The 22233-nt window shown below is 42.4% G+C and overlaps 1 protein-coding gene across 1 annotated transcript in view; it reads left to right on the top strand.

Annotated features, from left to right (window-relative positions):
* NMNAT2 (nicotinamide nucleotide adenylyltransferase 2) overlaps positions 1-22233 on the top strand; it is a 97593-nt gene that overhangs the window by 240 nt on the left and 75120 nt on the right. The window contains exon 2 of the mRNA XM_084866600.1: positions 79-224. Coding sequence (XP_084722726.1) covers positions 140-224 — 85 coding nt within the window. The 5' untranslated portion in view covers positions 79-139. The remainder of the gene's footprint in view (positions 1-78; positions 225-22233) is intronic.

Below are 22233 nucleotides of genomic sequence, written 5' to 3'. Positions count from 1 at the left end.
GCGGTTTGCGTCTGGAGCGGCTCCTTGGAGTCCACAGCATCCAACGCCGGAGCCTCGCCTTCCTTTCTCCCTCTGCAGACATCGAGACACAAAAAGAGAAGCGGACCCCCTGGGCCAGCTCGAGGAACCCGCCCGTACCATGACCGAGACCACCAAGACCCACGTTATCTTGCTGGCCTGCGGCAGCTTCAACCCCATCACCAAAGGGCACATTCAGATGTTCGGTGAGTCCTCCCGCCCACCCCCGAGGCTGCTTCCGCCTCTCTCCGGTCCCGGCGCCGGTATTTTCCAGGGCGACTGAACCGGGAGGTGCGTGGCCGCTCGGAGGGGTCCGCTAGCGGATCCCGCTGGTCGGAGGTCAGCCCTCTATTCCCGGCTCCGGGGAGGGGATGCAAACTGCGCTTTCCAGGCGTCACTTGCTCGGACCAGACCCGGCACTCGGGGTGGGGGCCGGGTGTGGGGGGTATGTGTGTGTGTGGGGGGGGGGAGGAGGTGGGGGAGGGGAGGGGGCAAAGGTGAGTGTTGGTTTGGGCTGGATGGGAGGTCGAGGTTGGAGAACTTGGGTGCGGCTGTGCGGTGGTTTGGCTCCTCGGCTTATGAGGATCGGGATGGGGGCAGAGGTTGGGGCACCGAGAAGCGAGAAGGAGGAGGAGGAGGAGAGGAGGAGGGGGGGGGGTTGGAGATAACGTGCGGTTTGTTTAGGCTGGGCGGAAAGCTCGAAGGAGTTAAATGATGTAGATGCATCCGAGATACAAACATTACACTCGCAACAACCAGGAGCTGGTTCGTTTAGGGCTTGGGTGGTGGGTGGGTGGGTGGGGGGGCAAGGAGGAAATGTTTGAGGGTGGTGCGCTGTGTTTTGCCCGCGGGAGGTGGGTGGTTGAATGAATGGGGCAGAGGAGGGGGGCGGGCTGGCCAGCTTGGGCTTGGCTGGGGGGACCCGCTGCCCGGGTGGGGGCGGGGCGGCCGCTGCCAGAGGCCTTGCCCAGCTGGTGTTGCTGGATCTGGACCTAAGTTGGCTGACGTTCTTCCCAGGGCGGCGATGGCACCTGGGAGGCTTGCGGCGTGCGAGTGTGTGTATATGAGTGTGTGTGTGTGTGTGTGTGTGTGTGTGCGCGCGCTTGCGCTTGCGCTCGCTCCCGCGATTTGGGGTGGGTGAGAGAGAGAGAGAGAACACCATCACGCCGTTTGTTTCTTGGAGGCTTTGGGCTTGGAGAGAGAGGGAGCGAGCCGGCTCTTGGCTGCTGGTTTGGGGTTAGCAGGGCCGAGAGAAAGGGGATCGATGGCTGTCGGAGATCTCCAGCCCAAGCGGCTTTGCTGCGGCTCCGGCCAGACTCATAGGCGCGGGGTGTGCACGTTCAGACCCTGAGGGAGGGACGCGGAAGCAGGCTTAACGAGGGATTAGAAGTTGGGGGTGCTTTTCTTTTCTTTTTTTTTTCTGGCACTGAGGGAAAGGAGAAGAGGAGAACGAGTGGGTTGTGGGATGGATGAGTGACCGTGGGAGGCGAACCGGGCGGTCAACAGGGCGCTATCCAGAGGCGGCGGTGCTGAAATGCAGGGTGTGCCGCCGGAGCTGGCTGCGGGCACACGTGTTTACCGGGAGCTCTTCTAGGGCTCTTTAGTGAAAGCCACGTCATATCGGCAAAGACTGCGAGAGGTGTCTTACACTAAAAACATTCTCTCTAAACCTAAAAGATGTGTTGAACTGGGTCCGCTTATTAAAAAAACTCACAGAAAGAATACAGACTTGCTTTGAGCCAAGGGCAGATGGGTAGGCACACGTATAGGATCCAAGGAGGGGGACTGAGAGGTAGCCATCCTTTCCTCACCATCCCTTCAGCTTTGAAAGGCATTTCATTAGGAGCGAATGCCAACTTACCCACTTAGCTAGTAAATACTTTTTGTTAAGCATCAGGGTAGACCAGAGCATTTTATCAATTTTAAAGGAAAATCAGACAGAGCCTTGGGAACACTGTACTTTCACTTTCTTTTGCTTCTGATGTCTTCAGCCTTATCCTTCCTTTTGTCTCTGTTCGTATTTCCTCTAGCCATTTTATATGGGTGTTCTGTATTCCCTTCTCTTGCCCAGATGGGGATGGACTTCCCTCTGGAACTTCTTGGTTATAGGAATTTTTCCTGAGCCAGGAAACACTCCTTCTTCTTCCTGGGGCTGAGGGTGCAGTTAATTCTGTTTGTTTTGGGGTTTGCAAGAGAGACAGATTTAGATAGAAAACCAAGGATTCTGTCTTGTGTCTGAAGAGAGTTTGGTAACAATAATACAGACTTTTATTATGTCAATGTTGACCTGTCAGTTCTTCATGACTTTAGAGGATAGAATATGTGGGAAAAGGAATGGATTACAATAGGGAGGTTTAGACAGCGAATAAACAAAAAGAGACTTTTGACAGTAGTGACTATTTGCTTGTTATTGGAACTGAGGAAGAGAGTATCTGTCAATAAAACCTTTTGAGTGTCCATTAGTCACACATAATCCAGAGAACAACGTGGAAGGAGGAGATGGTATGCTCACTGTGCAAAAGTCTTTATTTAATTAGGTTAGGAGCTTATAACCTAATAAAGGATTTATCACATGTGCACGTGGAAAGGAAACAAGAACACAAAATATATATTCAACTATTTTTTTGTATAAACTGTTATGAGAATCTTTGAACTCATGATAAATATTGTAACTGATTTTTGTAGTTTCTAGTTTACAAAGCCTTTTCATATATGTTGTGTCACATTGCTAATAGCAAACTTACAAGAAAGGCACCATTATCTCCATTTTACAAATGAAAAACTGATCTTCAAAGGCTAAGGGACTTTTAAAAATTATATATTTTATTGATTTTTTACAGAGAGGAAGAGAGAGAAATAGAGAGTTAGAAACATTGATAAGAGAGAATCATCAATCAGCTGCCTCTTGCACACCTCCACTGGGGATGTGCCCGCAACCACAGTACATGCCCTTGACCGGAATCGAACCCGGGACCCCCAGTCCACAGGCTGATGCTCTATACACTGAGCCAAACTGACCAGGGCCTGGGGGACTTTCTTAAGAGGCTTAAGTGACATGGAGAACATGTAGCAACTTGAGACTTTCTGAGTCCACTTGCAGAGGCCTCTGGACTGTACCAAAGGCAAGGACAAGTGCTCACTAATCTGCTGACTGCATAATTCCATGAACTCTATTTCCTTCAAACATATACTAATGGAGATTGGAAGCAAATTTGCCATCAACTAAATGAGATTCCTAAATATGCATTTCCTTAAGAGCTCCTTCCCACTTCTAAAGAAAACAATTACCCACAAACTATTTCCTTCTCTTAAATGGCTTTTTAAATTTCCTCCCCAACAATACAGAAATAATTGAATGCAATAAAATTATCAACAGTTTCTTTAAGGTGCCTAAAATTTGTAATGGAAACATTTTTTTTAAAGAGCTAAACAGAACTTTGGTGTTAGACACTTTTAATAGAGCTGTGTTTTGAAATGCAGTTGTTAACCAAAGAAAAAAAGACTATCAATAAAAAGAGAGGTGGCACTCAGAACTAAAAACTCACTACCTTTGTAAAGTAGTACTTGTACAGTTGTCAATATTTGTAAAATATTTTTTAAAATATATTCTATTGATTTTTTTTACAGAGAGGAAGGGAGAGGGATAGAGAGCTAGAAACCTTGATGAGAGAGAAACATTAACCAGCTGCCTCCTGCACACCCATCCCCGACACTGGGGATGTGCCTGCAACCAATGTACATGACCTTGACCAGAATCGAACCTGGGACCCTTCAGTCTCCAGATTGACGCTCTATCCACTGAGCCAAACCGGTTTCAGCTGTAAAATATTTTAAAATGAAAATTTTTCTTTACTCTGAAATGGAGCTGATATTATTCCTATTTGTGGTTTTAGAAACATAGAGTAAAGAAATATTTGTGTAGAGATAACTGTCACCTATATACTTTACTGTAATTAAAATGTTTTCAGGGCTAAATAAAAATTATTTGGAAAAATAAGCCCATGATCTAACAATGTTTTACTTCATGGGTCTACCTTATTACATAAGAAGATAATGTTATGCTAGTTTTTTAAACATGTACTTTCTTAATTGACAATTATATAGAGATTCTATTTCAGTATAACAATATATATATATATATATATATATATATATATATATATATATATATATAGTTAAATTTGTCAATAATCCTACCACTGAGAAATAAGATAGCAAATTAAATAGAAAAGTGAGAGAACAACTGATCAGATTAGTTTTGCTATAAAAAAAAAAATAAAGGAATTGAGGGATTTGATCACAGCAGAAATGTATCTTGTTTTTGGATGATGGCAAAATAATTGGATTTCCCAGTTTTTCTATTTCAAAATATTTTTGCTTTGAACCATTGGGTCTTTGGAAAAGAGACATGAACCAATTTGTAACTCTCAAAGGGTAATGAAGATGGCTCTCTCTATTTGTTGTGGAAGTGGAAATGCAGCCCTTATTGCTACAACTAGAAGTCAAATGAAAAATGAATTTGAGTTGCTACTAATATGTAGAGAGTAACTGTCAGAAATCGAGAAATTGTTTAATATGCTTGCAATGACTATTTTAAAGGCACACATTTGCTCCATAATAGTTGTTAAGTAAATAAGAAAATAAGTGAATGTATATACTCTTGTTCCAGATAGAGCAATCAATCACACATAAGAGCTGAGATGGTGAGACAGACAACCATGACATATTAGAACTAAGAAAAGTTCAGGATAGTTCAAGAGAAAGGGAATGAGAGACAAATCTGGGAAAATAGGTGGAAATATGATAAATTATGAAGGTTTACAAGTCATGTTAAAGAATTAGATTTAATCAAAATTAAATGAATAATCTCTGCTTTGTGTTAGGCAATAGTTGTGAAAGTAATCTATACATGACTGAGAAAGAGAATGAAAACTCAGTTTTGAAAGTGTTTCTTTAAAAAGATTGAAGTCTAAATTTTATAATATTATCCCCTGAGACATCAGTAATGGTCCCTCAATATATATTTAATGATACTGTGAAATATACACTTTTTGGTACAATTCTCATTCATTTCTAAAGCATTTCAAATCATCTCAGATTGCTCAAAAATATCCTAAGGACACAAAGGAATGCATTACATATTTCTTCATTACCAATTTTATTTTTAAATGATAACACAAATTTTGGTAAAACAAAGACATTTAAAGTAATTATTTAGGATTTGATGTAACAGACTAAGAACTGGGATAAAGGGACTTATTTTTATAGAGAATTATATTATTTTACTTATTTATATGTCCCATATTTCAATATATGTAAAGGTAGCATCAGTTTGCAAGGGATGAAGTTTTCCATTGCCAGAGGTTTTCCAATTACAATCACTCAATTGCACGGAATGCATTTGGTTTTTTTTGGATACAGTTTGGCAGATAGCTTCAGAAATATTTTAGCTCAAAAAAGATGTCAACAGCTTACATGGCTGTGTGACTAAGGCCATCCTCCTGACACTGAGGCCATCGTCAGTGACACATCCTCCTCCTCTATGAACTCTGCAGCAACGGCAAATGTTACAAACTCTATCAGCATCAGCATCATCCCCGCTGTCATTTTAATAATGGAGCTACTGCCATGAAACTGACTTCCATGAAATCTATGGCACAATTCTTTCAGGTCTGGGCAAGTGAGCCAGCCAGGGCAATTCTTGTTATTCTGGGGATAAGGGAGTAAGAACAAAAGGAAGAAGAGGAGCAAGACTCAAAGGCTAACCCTGGAGATGGTGGCAGCTAAATAGCACTCTTTTTCTACTCTTTCTCCAGCATCATGTTGCCTCCACATGGGTAGCCATGCTGCTACATTTTTACCTTCTTTAATATTTGCCCAACAGTGGGAGGATAAGTGAAGTACGGCCCCTAGATAACACTAAATACATATAGTGCTTCCCTTGTTCCAGTCTCTTAGGTCAGAAACCTTGGGCTAATGCTTGATCCTTCTTTCTTTACACATCCCATCTATGTCAGCAAATGTTTTTGGAGCTCTCTATCTTCCAAATATAACTAGGACCAACCACTTTTCCCCATGTACGACCCTGATATAAGCCACTGGCATCTTTTATCTGAATTACTGGCCCCAATGCTCAATCCTCAACAGAATAGCCAAAGCGGTCCTTTTGAGATAGAAGCCAGACATAAGTCAGATAATTTTGTTTGATAATGACATTATAATGGCTTTCAAGACCTTCATGGTCTGCTATCTTTCCCCGTCACTCTCCAAACACACATCTTTCTAACTCATTCTTAACTAATCTCACTGACCACCTTGCTTTGGTTTTAGCATTTTTGTACTGAATGTTATCTCTTCCTGGAAGGCCTGTCCACACCTATCCCCATGTCTAATTCACTCTCCTCCTCTAAGTTTTTGTTCAAATATAAAACCTTCTCGTTGATGCCGAGACCGGTTTGGCTCAACGGATAGAGCGTCGGCTTGGGGACTGAAGGGTCCCGGGTTTGATTCCGGTCAAGGGCATGTACCTTGGTTGCAAGCATATCCCCAGTAGGGGGTGTGCAAGAGGCAGCTGATCGATGACTCTCTCTCATCGATGTTTCTAACTCTCTATCTCCCTTCCTCTCTGTACAAAATCAATAACATATATTTAAAAACAAACAAACAAACAAACAAACAAACAACAACAAAAAACACCTTCTTGTTGTCCAGGTGGCAGGTTCTAGTTCCCTGATCACATAATTTAAATTCATAACTCACACATCCCAGCCCCCTTATCTTGCTCTACTTATATATTTTCCCCTTTCCTCTTATTACCTTTTAATAAAGCATGTTATTTCCTTATTTTTTCATATTTATTATTTAGTGTCTGTCTCCTCAGGTAGACTGTGGGCTCTTCAAAGGGCAGGGATTTTCATGTACTCTGAGCACTAATGTATCTCAGGCTCCCAGAACAGTGCCTGGCATAGTGGGATGCTAAATAAATGCCTGAATGAATGAAATGTTAGAATGACCTTCCATTCTTATCTAGCCCATATTCTTTTTGCCACAGGAAGGGTAGAGTTAGAAAATGCCTCGTTGGCCATTGATTCTTTTTTTCAACAAATGTTTATTGAGTTGTGTCTATGCCTCAAGCACCATCTAGGTTTCAGGGGTATGGAAATTAAAGACACCTTCCTATGTCTCAGTAACCTTCTGTAGAGGAAATAGACAAACATAAGAGCCCACAAAAAGGTGAGAATCTCTGAAACTGGTTTGGCTCAGTGGACAGAGCGTCAGCCTGTGGACTGAATGGTCCCAGGTTCGATTCTGGTCAAGGGCATGTACCTTGGTTGTGGGGCACATCCCCAGTAGGGGGTGTGCAGGAGGCAGCTGATAGATGTTTCTCTCTCATCAATGTTTTTAACTCTCTATCCCTCTCCCATCCTCTCTGTAAAAAAATCAATAAAATATATATATTTAAAAAGGTGAGAATGAAATAAAGTAAGTTTGCAAAAATCTAGACATGATGGGAGGGCCATCCAGGCAGGTATTAGTGAGAGGGAGCTTGAAAGAAGGAGCTGTCCTATGGACAGAAGGCAGAATGGCATCTTGGGTTAAGAGTAGGGTATGGAAAGGCCCCAAACTTGCACAGTACATTAAGGGATCTCCAAGGAGCTTGCTAAGATGACTGGAGTGAGGGAGGAGACAGGGAAAGCCAGATAAAAGGTGGGGACAGTGCCAGATTTCAGACTTTATGCAGCACTTTCAGTGAGCCCCAGAAGGGTGATGGACACAGAAGATACAATTGAGATGTAGGGCTTGTTTCCCAATTGTCAATGTTCCCTTTATTAGGGGTCTAGCACCATGATTTTACCTAAACATTTTAGTTATTGCTGTTTTTAAAAATATATATATATTTTTGATTTTTCACAGAGAAGAAGAGAGAGGGATAGTTAGAAACATCGATGAGAGAGAATCATCGATTAGCTGCCTCCTGCACATCCCCCACCACAACCAAAGTACATGTCTCTGACTGGAATCAAACCTGGGACCTTTCAGTCCACAGGCTGACGCTCTATCCACTGAGCCAAACCAGCTTCAGCAGTTATTGCTGTTTTTATTTCTGTATTGCTCTTTGAAATAAAGAGGGCTTGTCCTCTTTTTTTCATTATTTTGTTTATTTATTTTTATTTTCTGAAATGGAACCATTGTACATTGTTCAGGCCATACTTATTGAAGAACTGAGTGAAAAATTATACTGCTATACAACCCACCAAAACAGTCAATCCAATAACAACTGTACTGATGGGAAGCGGTTCTCATCCAGGTTCCAAATATACCCCCATTTTACTTCAATGGGATGGCCCCTCCTTGTTCAACTATTTTAGGTTTGGTGAACTCTATTCACCCTAGTGTGATTTCCATGATTTTGTAGAATTTGGGTCATGTGCCCAGCTCTCTTTTCCACAGGCTTAATAGTCTGAAGCATAAGGACCATGGAGATCCTTTCTTTTGACACTTGTTTTCAGCTTTAATCTTTTCAGGGGTCTGAAACAAGAATATTTCTGCTCTTTCTATAAAGGTGTGGGCCTCTATGACCTTGAAATTTATTATTATACCATTTAAAAGCCTCAAACAGGTGGCATTCCAGTGTGAGTAGGGGATGGGTTTTCCAATGCTTTATTCGTCAACATTATCCCAAACCTTCATCTTGGTACCTGAAGAAAGGTGAAATCCTTCCATAGAGCATTGAGATTAAACTACAATACATCAGTAACTGTTCATATTTCTTTTGAAATATTTATGTGCTAATAAATATTTAGCAGTATATGGCTCATCACATTATCTACAAACTTTTTAAAACAAGGCAAATTTTTGCAAACTTAGGGATTGTCATTATTAGAAATTAAAATTAAGAAAGACAAAAAACTCAAGACATAATTGCTTCAACTATCATGAACCACTCTTACTAAGCACAGTTTAAAAATTATTTACTTGTTATGCCCAAGGGAATTGCAGTTTATATATTTGTTTGTTTTTTAAAATATATTTTTATTGATTTCAGAAAAGAAGGGGAGGGAAAGAGAGATAGAAACATTGATGATGGGAGAGAATTATTGATCGGCTGTGTCCTCCACGCTCCCCCACTGGGGATCAAGCCCACAATCTGAGCATGTGCCCTGACTGGGAATGAAACTGTGACCTCCTGAATCAAAGATTGATGCTCAACCATCTGCCATGCCAGCCAGTTAAGAATTGAAGTTTATAGATAATGTGATTTTCCCATACTGTGACTCATGTTACAAAGCACCGGTAAATATCTCAGTCTTTCCCTATTACTTTATTATTCCTCTCTATATGGAAATTAATTAACTAAATAGCTATTGATTTGAGAATATACTTAGTCTCCTTTAGCCTTTGTATTATCATTTTGTTTGTAGTGTGATTGATTTAACCAAGGATCAGCAAACTGTACAGCCTGCTGGCCACATGTGGCTTGCGAGCTAAGAATGGCTTTTATATTTTTAAATGGTTGGGGGAAAAAATGTAAAAGAAGAATAACATTTTATGACACGTGAACATTTTTTGGAATTCAAATTTTAGTATTCATAAAGTTTTATGCACACACAACCACACTCATTCACGCAAGTTTTGTCTAGGGCTATTTTCATGCTACAACAGCAGAGCCAAGCACTGTGACAGAAACTGCCTGGAATGACAGCCGGAAGTATTTACTGTCTGGTTGTCTACTGAAAACCTTGCCTACCCCTGATGTAACCTATCTCTGGGGATTGGAATGGGGCATGAATCTAAAGGATTCTAAAAATATAAAGTGCAGTTGAAGTCTATTATCCAGCGGAACTCTTTAAAGAACAATTTTTCAATCTAAACCGAATCTCTGAAAAGACTCAGTTGAGCGGCAAATGCAGTGCCAATTTCATAATTGTAATTTTTCTGGCTGACTTAAGAAATGGCCATATTCACGATGGGGATGCTTTTCTCCTGTCTGGCTCACACTGGACATTGATTAACCCCTCTGGCTAATGTTGGATGTTTCTCTACGGTTGAACATTAGATATACGTTTCCTGATTCACAGCTACCTATTCTTTAAAGCTAATATTTTATATGCCTTCATATTTGAGGATTTAAAAAAATTAGCACACTAAGCATCCAGCTTTTATGGGCTGTGCTTGCAGTTACATCGTGTTTTTCTGCAGCAGCTAACCACTTTCTGAGCTCCGATGGCACTAGGATTGTACCTCTCTTAGGGCATTTAGCATACTGTGCAGAGGGTTGTAGCTATTTCTGTCCCACATTTCATATTCTCTATCAGCTGTAGATTTCTGCCAGGATCGTATGGCTTTTTGTATTTCCTAAGGTGCCTAATACAGTGCTCTAGGCACATGGAAGATACTGGATATATTTAGCAAAATGAATGGATGATTGAATTGTTAGGGATATTCAGAAAGTCAAACTTTAGGTAGCATAGGTGGTCAGAACTCAGACAAGAATTTGGAAACCAGGAAATACAGAAAAACAGATTCAAGTATGACAGAGTCAGAACACAGGACAAATAGCAACACTCAGGGACCTCAAAACTGAGATGATTGTTGCCTCGAGGTAGGAAGGCTGGTGAGTCCCAGATTGGAACCTTATCCCAGAGTCTAGCCGGCCCAGATCCACAGTGGGAGCCTGCAAGTCATGTTTGAGGCCAATCAAGTCTATGTCTTGGCAGAAGTGAAAAATGAGAGTCAAGGATGAAAACTGTTTCCTGGATGCTTTATCTGGATCTGTGGTGCCTCTAGCACAGCTTCTCCATGAGGCAAAAGTGGTTTGAGGATGGCAGAGGAACTAAGTTTTATTTTTATTTACTCTTAGTTTGAAAAGAGGTTCATATCCACGGCATTTGGCCAAGGGGAACTTCGTTTGTTATTTACTCGACTTCAAACAAATGAACAAAAGACTTTGTTTTGTCCATTAGAAGTTTTCATTTTCAGAAACCACAGAATCTCCATTTGAAAGCTTTTTCAAAATTCATGCAGATACCCATCTGGTCATGAAATCCCTTCAACACATCTTCCTAAGCGTGTGCCCAAATTCTGCCTGAGAGCTTCCAGGGAACGCACTAGGATCCAAAGGAGCCAAAGAGCTCTTGGCTCAGTTTTACTTTTTTCAAGATTGTTTTTTTCTATTGGGCTGACACGGGCCTTCCCGAGACTTCCGTGTGTTGGCCCTAGTTCTTTTCTGTTAGATCCATAGAGCAGGTCTAATCTCTCTTCTGTTTGAATAGCTGAAGACAGTTACTTTGTCCTCCTCCCCCTCCTCCACTTTCTGAGCTGTAAGCTCGTACATAACTGCTTCTGTCTATATGACCTCCACGTACAGACTGGCCTTTCTTCTTCCCATTTCATGTTTGTTTGCTTGACATTAATAATAAGACCCAGTACCTTCAGCTGGACATCCATGGCCGATGTTACTCTTCATAACACTCTCGCTCATCTTCCTTGAATGGATCGTCACTGTCTATATCCCTCTTTAAATGTTACATCCAGTTCATGATGCAACATTCTGATGTGGCCCTACTGTGTGCTATCTTATCTATTATTGGACGTAGCTTACTCTATTTATGGCACTGTGTCTATCTCTTTCTAATTGAATCTGGTTAGGCAAGCTATAGGTATCTGCATGCTAAAATATCCTTACATTCTGAATAATCAATCAATTTGGTAGACTAAGATGCTAAATGAATCCTTTTTTTTTTTTTTTTTTAAATCTGGCTGGTTAAAAACAAAACAAGCAAACAAAAAACCATGACTAGTATATCATCAAGGTGTGGTATCCTCTGGAACTTTGCAGTCAACGCACATTCTTGATTATAAGAGATGATGTCAACTCAACCACACACTGGAGTGATATGTTGAGTTTAGAATAAGAAAGAAACTTTGCTGGTTCCCAGTCAAGGCTGAAACTGGAAGTCTCTGAATTCTTGAGTTATCAAGTTCCTTGATATTTCATTGCAGGGACTGATCTGTTGTCCATGTTTAAAGGTCCTGGTTTGGGACTGAACTCTGAACTTCCTATCTTGCGTAGCTCCTCCCTTCATGATTATGCCATTAGCACTGCCCTTTCCCCAGGGCTCCCACGAGGGTGACCACAGTGCTTTCTTTCCAGTGGAGAATTTGTTCCAACAGAGTTGGGTGGTGTCACATTTAAGTTGGGCAGTTGGAATCTTTTTAAAAAATCCAATTAAAAAGTCATTTTTCTTATGGAAATTTCTAAACTTGCAAAAAATAAACAGAATGAACCTCAATGTACCTGTCACCCAACTTCAATAATTATCAATTCATTGCCAATCTTGATTCACTGGTACCCTTACCTACTGTCTGCTTTATATTCTTTTGCAGCAAATCCCAGACATTCTCTTGCTTCAAAGTGAGATACTGTTAGCTCGTACATAACTGCTTCTGTCTATATGACCTCCATGCACAGCCTGGCCTTTCTCCTTTCCATTTTGTTTGCTTGACATTTTGAATTGTAGATGAAGCTGGTATAGGGACAATGTCTCATTTCCATCTTTGAGCAACACAATGCTTCCACCCCAGTCAACAGTGAGTGATCCGTTAGCATTGGTGTTGCCTTTAAAGGAAGAGATTTATGGCCTTTCCCATCTTTCTCACGTCATGGGGGGGAGGGGTGTCTCTCTGAGGCTCCCCTTCACAGTGGACTCCCACTGGACTTCCAACAATCAAGTCTTTATCCCTTGTCATTCAAAGCCAGGAATGTCTGTGTTAGAAGATGTTCCTACATCAGTGATCAGTGGTTCCCAACTGAGGGGCTTTGAAAAACCAGGGTTTCCACAAATCAGAATAATGGTCTGGCAACTTTCCAGTATTTCTAAGGATATGCATCCACCCTCAGTATGACACAGGCCACAGGCTACGTGTCAAGTTTCTGGGCTTTTGCTTTTATTATTATCAGTTTGGTGTAAGGTAAGCTCATGCCGGACAGGAGTCCTTCTTGTATTTTATTTGATAACAAACAATCAAAAAGAATTTTTTTCTTTTTCTTTTTTCATAAGAGGAGGAACATAAACAAATTCTATTTAGTGACTAGATTGGCTCCTGCGGTAGCATTTGAGTTTTGGGCTTCTGTGTGGCCCGACTTTAACCTCCGTAGAAAATTAAAACAAAACTTTTCTCATTGGTCCCTTAATCCTTTCCTTGTGCTGTTTTAAATCAACTTTTCAAAAGTTGTATTGTCATGCAATTGTGTGATCATTTGCATTTAAATGTAGTGAATAAAGAACTCCCTGCTGAACCCTTTGGGGATGGATGGGCCCACTATCCTCATTTGCCCAGCAAATTAAATGGCTCTGCATATTCATAAAAAAGGGCTCGAATGACTTCTCCATCTGGAATTTGCTCTTCCCAGCTGCACTTGTTTTGTTAAGATTGGTTCTTCCTGTTTCATTTGTGGTTGTATGGAGCTCTCACTGTGGATGGGGAAGATGTGGTGGGGAGCTGGTAAGGACAGTCTCAGAAGTGAGTCCCACCCCCATCGTGGCCTTGAGGGTACTTTAATGTGGTTTTTCTGGCATTGATCCCCTACACTTACTTCAATCCCCAACTCCCCAACTCAATACAATCTATAGTAATTTACACTTCACATTTCTTTTAGATAAAAATTGTTTATTTCTGTCTATTGTGACGAAATTAATCTTTTTTTTTTTTTTTTTTTTTTTTTTTTTTTTTTTTTAAGAAATGCATGAAGACATTGTGTTTGGGCCTTGGCCTGTGTTACTCAGTAGTTAGAGCATCGACCTACACACTGGAGGGTCATGGGTTCTGTTATACCCAGACTTTGTGATCCCCAAGGACCACCAGGGAGCCGAGTCCCATGCAATAAGCAGAAGAGCCTCTTCCATGCTAGCATGGGCTCTGTCCCACTCATGCTGACAGCATGGCAGAAGAGAGGCCGAATTTCGCCAAGCTTAGGGGTTTTACACCGGTGGTGATGTCACTGCTTTGGCTGAACCTGATTGGTTGAGTGAGGGCTAGGGTCCAGTTACACAAAATGGAGGATAACTCCGCCCTGCCCCACAGTGGAGTCTGGAGTTTATCTTCGCTCTGCTCTGCCCTTTCAGGTTCAATATCCGGTCAAGGGTATGTTTCTAGGTTGCAACTTCAATCTGCAGCTCTGGTTAGGGCAGGTTCATCCTCTTCAATAAGTAATCACTATTAACTAACATGAGGCACTGTTTTAAGTGCTCTCCTTGCCTTGGTATTCTCATGAAGCTAATGATCAGAGAGGTTAGGTAACTTGTGCTAAGCCACCCAGCAATTGCCCTGTGGGCAGAAATGTAGACCCACATGCTCTGACTCTTGAGGTCACCGTTTTAACCACTGCTAGATTCTGCCTTGCTCTGTGGGCCACTGGGCTCTGTGTTAGGGGGCCGTGGGTTTTTGTACAGAGAGGCCTGCACTGCCCTGGGGATCCTGCCCAAGACAACCAAATGTGGAGGGGCCAGAGGACTCTGCAGGCCACCAAAGACACCTGTGGACAATCCAGAGGATAGGAGGGGGTCAGCTCAGATCCAGGAGCCACTAGAAGGGAACAGAAGAAGATTGGGAGCAAATCAGGAAAGGTCCTGGGTAATGACCATGAAGTCACCACACTCACCTTTTTGCTAACTTAAAGGCACAAAGTCAGAGTGGACAGATATAAAGTTTCCCCCCTTGGTTTGTACTGTAGTTGGCAAGAGTGTCTACAGATTATTCAGTGTCCCCTTCCATCTCCCCACACACTATAAAATAAGTATGATACTAACTACCTTGTTGGGTTCTTATGAAGATTAAATGAAATCATGTGAATACTATATTGTAACACCTCCTCCTTTGACAACCTGGCTTTCTCATCTTGGGCCTCGGTGTCCTTGCAAAATCATAGATCCGGACCCTAAGTCTAAGTGATGTCTATTTCACCAAACATTTATGAAGAACTAGCAAGGGTTACAGTGTAAATCACCAACAATTTCCAAAATGCCCTACTCAACTCTAGGGAGAGGAACTTTGATGCGTCCCCTTATGACAGCAAGTTCATCTCTCTTCCTCTAGCAACTGCCCCTTACTTTCCCATATCCTTTCCACAAAATGTCCTGGTGGTCCCCTCAGCCCCTGCATTTAGCTTCCTTAATCCGGCTGTCCCTCCATCACCTTGCCTACCTCTTTAAATCCCTTGGCCGGCCTAACCAACTTAATAAGCAGAAGCCACCACTGCTGGTCAGACTCTGCCCAGCTGTGGTTCTCCAAGCATGTTGATGTAAGTGGCCACATATGTAAAGGTCATAGCCATCCTGTCACATACAGTGCTTTTAGCAAACTATCTGGCCCACAGTAAGTGGTGGATAAATGGGGGTAATAGTTTTTGCCAGTGTCTGTCCTGTGACATCTTGCCTGGGCCAGCACGCAATCACCCTGGAGGCCTGTTTCTGGTGTTGGTGGAGGACTTGGGAATGGCTCAAAGGCAAAGGAGGGTGGATGGTTGCCATCTAGAGATGTGAGCAGGCTGGGATCTCAGAAAGGCCTGTGCATGTGGACATTGCGATGAGCATCCAGAAGTCCCCAGAGAGGTGGTGGCCTGTCCAGGACAATTTGCTCTGTTCCTTTTTGTAGTTGCTTGTAGTTTAACGATCAATGAGATTAGAGTGACTGGCAAAGACATCCTGCCCATCCCTGATGGACAGAGCACCTTGTTTAGACGTGAGCCCCTGGTAGGTCCTGCAGGGTAAGGTCCTGTAGGCTGTGCCTTTAATCTCCCTGAGGAAGAGTCAGCTCTTGCTGCTGCTAGAAGGAGCTAGGACAACAGTCAGGTGACTGCTCATTGTCTTTGAGGGCTGCCAAGAGAACCTTGGTTTTTGGCCAGATTTTTGTGCCTGTCCTCACACATCGCCTACTGGAACGGATGATGACTTAGGGTAAAAAGGGGTTCCAAAGAATGGAAAATAATCATATTTGTAGTTGGAAGAGACTTCAGAGGACATTCAGTCACTTACTGGAGAGTTTTCATGACCGAGAGCTCATTTCCAGTCTGTTTCATTGCTGGACAGCTTCATTTGTTAGAAAGCTCGTGGTCATGAGCAGAGTCTGTGTTCTTGTGACTTTGGGCTGTGTGTCCTAGTGCTTTCTTCTGAAAATGTCAACCAGGCTTTGCTATCACCCCTATTCCCTAGCATCTAGATTGGGAATCTTGCACATATGTCTTATTCAAATGTATAATAATGCCACCTTTCAGGCTATCTGCACCCAACGATTTGAAGCACTGTTCTCCCACTGCTGGAGGAAGGGTTGGTGGGTATCAGGTGAACAAGTTATTTCTGGGCATCTCTAACATAGCTCATCTGCTTTGTTCCCCATCAGTCTCTATCCCTACCCCTTCACAGCACTATCAACCCCTGACATAGTTTAGGGAATGTTTATTTGTTTATTGACACCTCTTCTCTAAGAATATAGACTCCATGAGAGCATAATCTTGTCTTGGTTTGTGTTATTCTGTCTGTCCTGTATGTCCAGTGTTTAGAACAATGCTGGAACGTAGGAAGGACTTGATTAATATTTGTTGAGCAAATTAAGAGCCAAAGTAGGATAGTGGGGGTTCCAGATCCTTTTAATTCATCTGAGTACTCCAAAGAAGGGCACACTGTTAGCTTGAAGGTTGACTGGTATGGGAGCAATAGTTTTAATCCTGGAGTCCAGGGACTTTGGTTCATCATAGCATTGTTGCACTCATTGTCTGGGGGATGTATAAGCTGGATATGTAACTGCATTGGGGCTTATTTTTCTCATCTACAAAATAGAATCAACATCCTGTGCCTTATTCAATTTCAGAGTTGTCCTGCTGATGAAGTACAACCACATGGGAGAAAGAATTCTGTAAATCAGAAAGCACAATCTAAATATAAAAGTCATTACTATGATGATGATGATGATGGTGGTGGTGATTGAGATGGTATAATTTTGCTATAGTAAAAGTATATTTAGCCTGAGAATGAATTTATCTTCCTCTTGAGATGAGTTAGTTTCTGCAGCAGCTAGGGTTTGTATGATTTCCAGAGATGCTCATTATGAGTTGATTTACCAACACCACCAATGCTTACTTAAATGTCTACTATAAGACCAGTTGCTAGAGGTACATCAGAGAACAACACAGACAAAATCCCCCTCCTTCTTGCCACTTACAAGCCTACAGGAGGCAGAAAGACAGTAAATAAAAGAAATAAGTATGTAGTCTGTTAGGGTTCCAAGTGCCAAGGTGTAAAACAGAGAAAAAGAAAAGCAGGATAGAGGAATAGAGTGGATGTGGGGGAAAGGGGAGGACATTGCAATTTAAAGGGTGACCAGGGGAGAACTCACTAGATGGTGGCACTTGAACAAAGACTTGAAGGAGATGAGGGATTTATCCACATGGATGCTGGGGAGTGGGCTCTCTAGGCAGAGGGAACAGCAAGTGCAAAGGTCAGGACTTCCCTCAAATGCCCAAGAGAAAAGTAAATCTGTGTGTCTAGAGTAGAGGGGGATGGTGGTATATAAGGTTAGAGAGATATTGGATGGCATATTGTGTGGGGTCACATAGGACATTTTCAGGACTTTGACTTTATCTGCAAGGGAGAAGGGGAGCCATCTGAAGGTCTTGAAGAGCAGGGTTACATGATCTGCCTTCTATTGAGTTATCATGACTGCAGAGAGGAGACCGGAACATTGGGGCTGAGACTAGAGAGGGAAACCAGTTAGGAAGTTACTACATGTAATCTAGAGGAGGAATGATGGCAGTTTGGATCGGGGAGGTAGAGGTAGGAAGAAGTGATAGGATTCTAGAAATATATTGCAGGAAGTGCCAATAGGTTCTGTTAATGACCTGCTTTGTTGAGAAAGAAAAAGGAATGAAGGATGAGCTAAGGTTTTTGTCTTGAGCCAGTGGAAGAATTAAATTGATGCTAACTGATGTGGAATGACTGTGGGAAGAGCAGGCGTGGGAGGGGATATTAGGAGCTCAATTTGGGACGTGCTACTTCTGAGAGGGCAGTTAGACATTTAAGTGGAGATGTTGAGTAAGCATATACCAGCATGAGCCAAAAATATAAATAAATGAATAACTTGGGAGTCGTCAGCATATAGTTAATATTTAAAGCAACAAGACTGGCTGAGAATACAGAAGGAGTGAGTGTCGTTCGAGCAGAGGTCAAGGACTGAGTCCTATGACACTGCAGCATTTGGGGACTGGGGAGATGGGGAAGAGATAGCAATCTTGACTCTAAAGAGCAGCCAGGGAGACTGAGGAAAATCAGGAGCATGTGGTGGCCTGGAAGTCAAGTGAAGCTGGTACTTCTGCGGTGCAAGACCAACACGTCAAACATTGTTGGGAGGCCAAGCAAGATGAGCATGGAGAACTGATTGTTGGTGTCTCAAAGTAAAGGCTGTTGAAGATTTTGACAAGAGTAGATTTGCTGGGATGACTGGGGCAGAAAATTAAACTGGAGTGAGCATAAGAAGAAGAGTGTGATTGGAGAGAGCAAATTTAGATGGTGGATGGCTAGAAAGGGATGTGGGTCAAGAGATGGTCTTTGTTCTTTATTAATTATTTAAATGGGAGAAATAACATCATGTGTGTATGCTGATGGGAATCACCCAATGGATATGGGAAAACTAATAGTGCAAGAAAGAGAAATCTTGAAAGAATGTTCTCAAATAGGCAAAATGGAAGAATTGGCCTTGCTGAGGAGTACCAAAAACTTCATCCATAGAAGTAGGAGAGAAAATGAGACTACGGAGCTACATGCAAGTAGGTGGATAGATGTGATGGTGGAAGCATGTGGAAGTTCTCTTCTGAGAGTTCCCATTCTCTCAGTGAAATAGGGAGGAAGGTGAGAGTGCGGATGGGGGAGAGGTGCTGGGGTTTGAAGAGGGAAGGGAAATATGCAAAAGGAGCAGGAACAGAACTCAGTGGAAGTGATGGTAGAGGTGTTTCTCTAACACTGTCCTCCTGTGATAGAACTTCTTCAGTGCTGATCTACGCTGCAAAGGATCGGATGTCCCAGTCCCTCCTTCCAGATTGCTTGGTCAGGTTTTTACCAATTTTTAGGCATAAGTTTTAGAATGAAAACTCACTTGTGCATCACTCAAGTGATTGCAGGTTGTGGGAGCTGTCAGAACTGTCATGGTCTTTTCAAACACTGACTTCATAAAAAGTAAAGAGAAAAAATGTGCTCTGACGCAGGCTGACCTTCATATTGTCCCGCAGCCTCACGTGGTTTCTTTTCTCCTTGACATCATCCATTAGGAAGTCAATCCTGGTGTGCGTGAGGAGTTCTTTATTTCTTTTGTTTTGGTTAAGTGTGCCACCCTTTTCATTTCTCTTTGCCAAAGGCACTTGGCTTTATCTGCCAGCCATTCCCAGCCTGCGCTATTTTATCTTCTTAAAAATTCCGAGTGCTCCTTTGAGTCTATCTTTTAGACAGAAACCAAGAGTCTTTAACTTTGGCTTTAAGTATAATTTGTATCATTACAATTAGACTCAAGCAGCTAGCAAGTATTTGGGGGGCAAGTAGGAAGTACCAGTCAGAAGTCATGGCGTGTGGGGAGAACTCACATACTTGATCTGATGCCAACAATGAAGGCTGGCAGGGGGTGCCATCTCAGGCTCAGCCACCTCATCATAAGGAAGCAGAGGACTGAGGGATGGTGATAGGATTAGATGGGAAGATGACCTCAGCATGTGACATCTTCTCACCTAAACGCTAAAGTGGATTCCTTCTGGCCATTAATACCTGCACATCTTTCTTCTGATGCTGGCTGGTGCCCTGGGTGTTTCTGAGTAGCTGTTTTCACAGTGATGTACATGCAGCTCGCCCTATTCAGTCATCTCTGATTGATAAGCCGCCCACACAGAAAGCGGCAGTGTTTCCACCTTCTCTCACCATGGTTGCCTTTAGGAACTGCCCCATGCAGTCAATGCCTTCCAAGGCCTTGGGACCTAGAAACAACCTTCTCAATAAGAACGAGTTTCAATTGCATTATTCCGAAAAAGCTCAACTCTTCCGGGTGCATGGGTCCTTGTGGTAGTGAGAGTTTACTTAAAAAAAAAAAAAAAAAAAAAAAAAAAAAAAAGCCGGGACCGGTTTGGCTCAGTGGATAGAGCGTCGGATGGACTGAAGGGTCCCGGGTTCGATTCTAGTCAAGGGCATGTACCTTGGTTGTGGGCACATCCCTGGTGGGGAGTATGCAAGAGGCGGTTGGTCGATGTTTCTCTCTCATCAACGTTTCTAACTCTCTGTCCCTCTCAATTCCTCTCTGTGTAAAATCAATAAAATATATTGGGAGAAAAAAAGAAAAAGAAAAAAAAGAAAAGCAACATGTTCTTTAATACCTACTCTGCACCAGCTGCTCCTGTCTATTTTGTCCCGTTTAATTGTTACAACTCGGCCCTGAACCATCAGTTTCATCCCCATGTTTACAAGCTGAGAAGACCAAGGTGGTGAAGAGGTGATGCAATTTGACTGAGGTCATGTGATTTTAAAATGGAGAAGCCTGGCTTCAAATTCTTTGTGTGTGATGGAAAAAAATCAAGGTAGTTGTAAAAGAGAAAAGAAAAATTTTAATTCCCTCGCTTCCTTCTGAAAACAGTGGGTATGCCTTTTGCTAAATAAAGACTGCAGGCTTGAGGATGTAAACCAGGGACCCTACATTGCTCAGGACCAAGGAGGAGGGTGCATAGAGATCCAGGAGGCAGAGCATTGAGGACCTGCAGTGGGAAGGGGACAGCACGGGAGGGGAGAGGGTCGGCCAGCCAGTAGGCCAGGAGCTTGCTGTAGACAGAGATGCTCAGTAGAGATCTGGGAAGGAGTAAACCGCTGTGGTCTGTGTGAGGTCACTTCTATTCATCTCCCACCCCCCCTTAAAAAAAACAAAAACAAAAACAGTCAAAACCGGTTTGGCTCAGTGGAAAGAGCTTTGGCCTGCGGACTGAAAGGTCCCAGGTTTGATTTTGGTCAAGGGCATGTACCTTGGTTGCGGGCACATCCCCAGTTGGGGTTGTGCAGAAGGCAGCTGATCAATGATTCTCTCTCATCGATGTTTCTAACTCTCTATCCCTCTCTCTTCTTTTCTGTTAAAAAAAAAAATCAATTAAATATATTAAAAAACACACACACCCTTTTTTCCCCTTGTGCTTCATGACCTGTGCTCGCTTTGAGGGGGATGCGATAGTACTGACACTCTAAGCCAGGCTTGGCTGAAGAAGAAAGGCTGCCCCCAAGGATTGGTGAGCATTTTCAAAGACCATTCTTTTTCCAATATTCACTTCATGAATATTTACTGACTTCTTCCTCTGTGCCAGAAATGCAGTGATAAGCTAGAATGAAATCTCTGCCCATATGCAGCTTATATACTAGTTGGAGGAAACAGACATTACGAAAACAAACAGAAAAGTGCTATAACAGAGAATTATAGCAGAGAAAACTATAACAGAGAATTATTCTTCAAGTGTTGGATAGGAATCTTCCTAAAGTATCTTTAATGCATCTCTGCCTCATGAAAAAGAGTTAATTGAGCCAAAACCGGTTTGGCTCAGTGGATTGAGCGTCAGCCTTTGGACTGGAAGGTCCCGGGTTCGATTCCAGTCAAGGGCATGTACCTTGGTTGCAGGCACATTCCCAGTAGGGGATGTGCAGGAGGCAGCTGATCGATGATTCTCTCTCATTGATGTTTCTTATTCTCTATTCCTCTCTCTTCCTCACTGTGAAAAATCAATAAAATATATTTTTAAAAATGACAACCACCCATACAGCATAGCCATCTGGTGTGAATGAATAAAAATTATACCTATTTTTTTTAAAGAGTTAATTGAGCTGAGAATTGTTTGTGACGTTTGATTAATTATCATGTGTGCAAAGTCCAGCTCTAGATACTATAGTAACTATAGTAAGATGCTCAAGGAGCATCTGGTTAATGGGGGGAGGGGGAGTTTGGACAGGTTTATTAGCAATTTAAAAAGTAATGAGATGCCTAAATTATACTATGAACCTTCCAATATAATAGGCAGGTGTGTACCCTGTTTCCCCGAAAATAAGACAGTGTCTTATATTAATTTTTGCTCCCAAAGATGCACTAGGTCTTATTTTCAGGGGATGTCTTATTTTTCCATGAAGAAGAATAAGGTACACATTTATTGTTAAATGAAAA

This window comes from Pipistrellus hanaki (genome assembly GCF_964339955.1).
Source record: "Pipistrellus hanaki genome assembly, chromosome: 18".
Taxonomy (NCBI): domain Eukaryota; kingdom Metazoa; phylum Chordata; class Mammalia; order Chiroptera; family Vespertilionidae; genus Pipistrellus; species Pipistrellus hanaki.
This window is presented reverse-complemented; position numbering and strand designations above follow the sequence as displayed.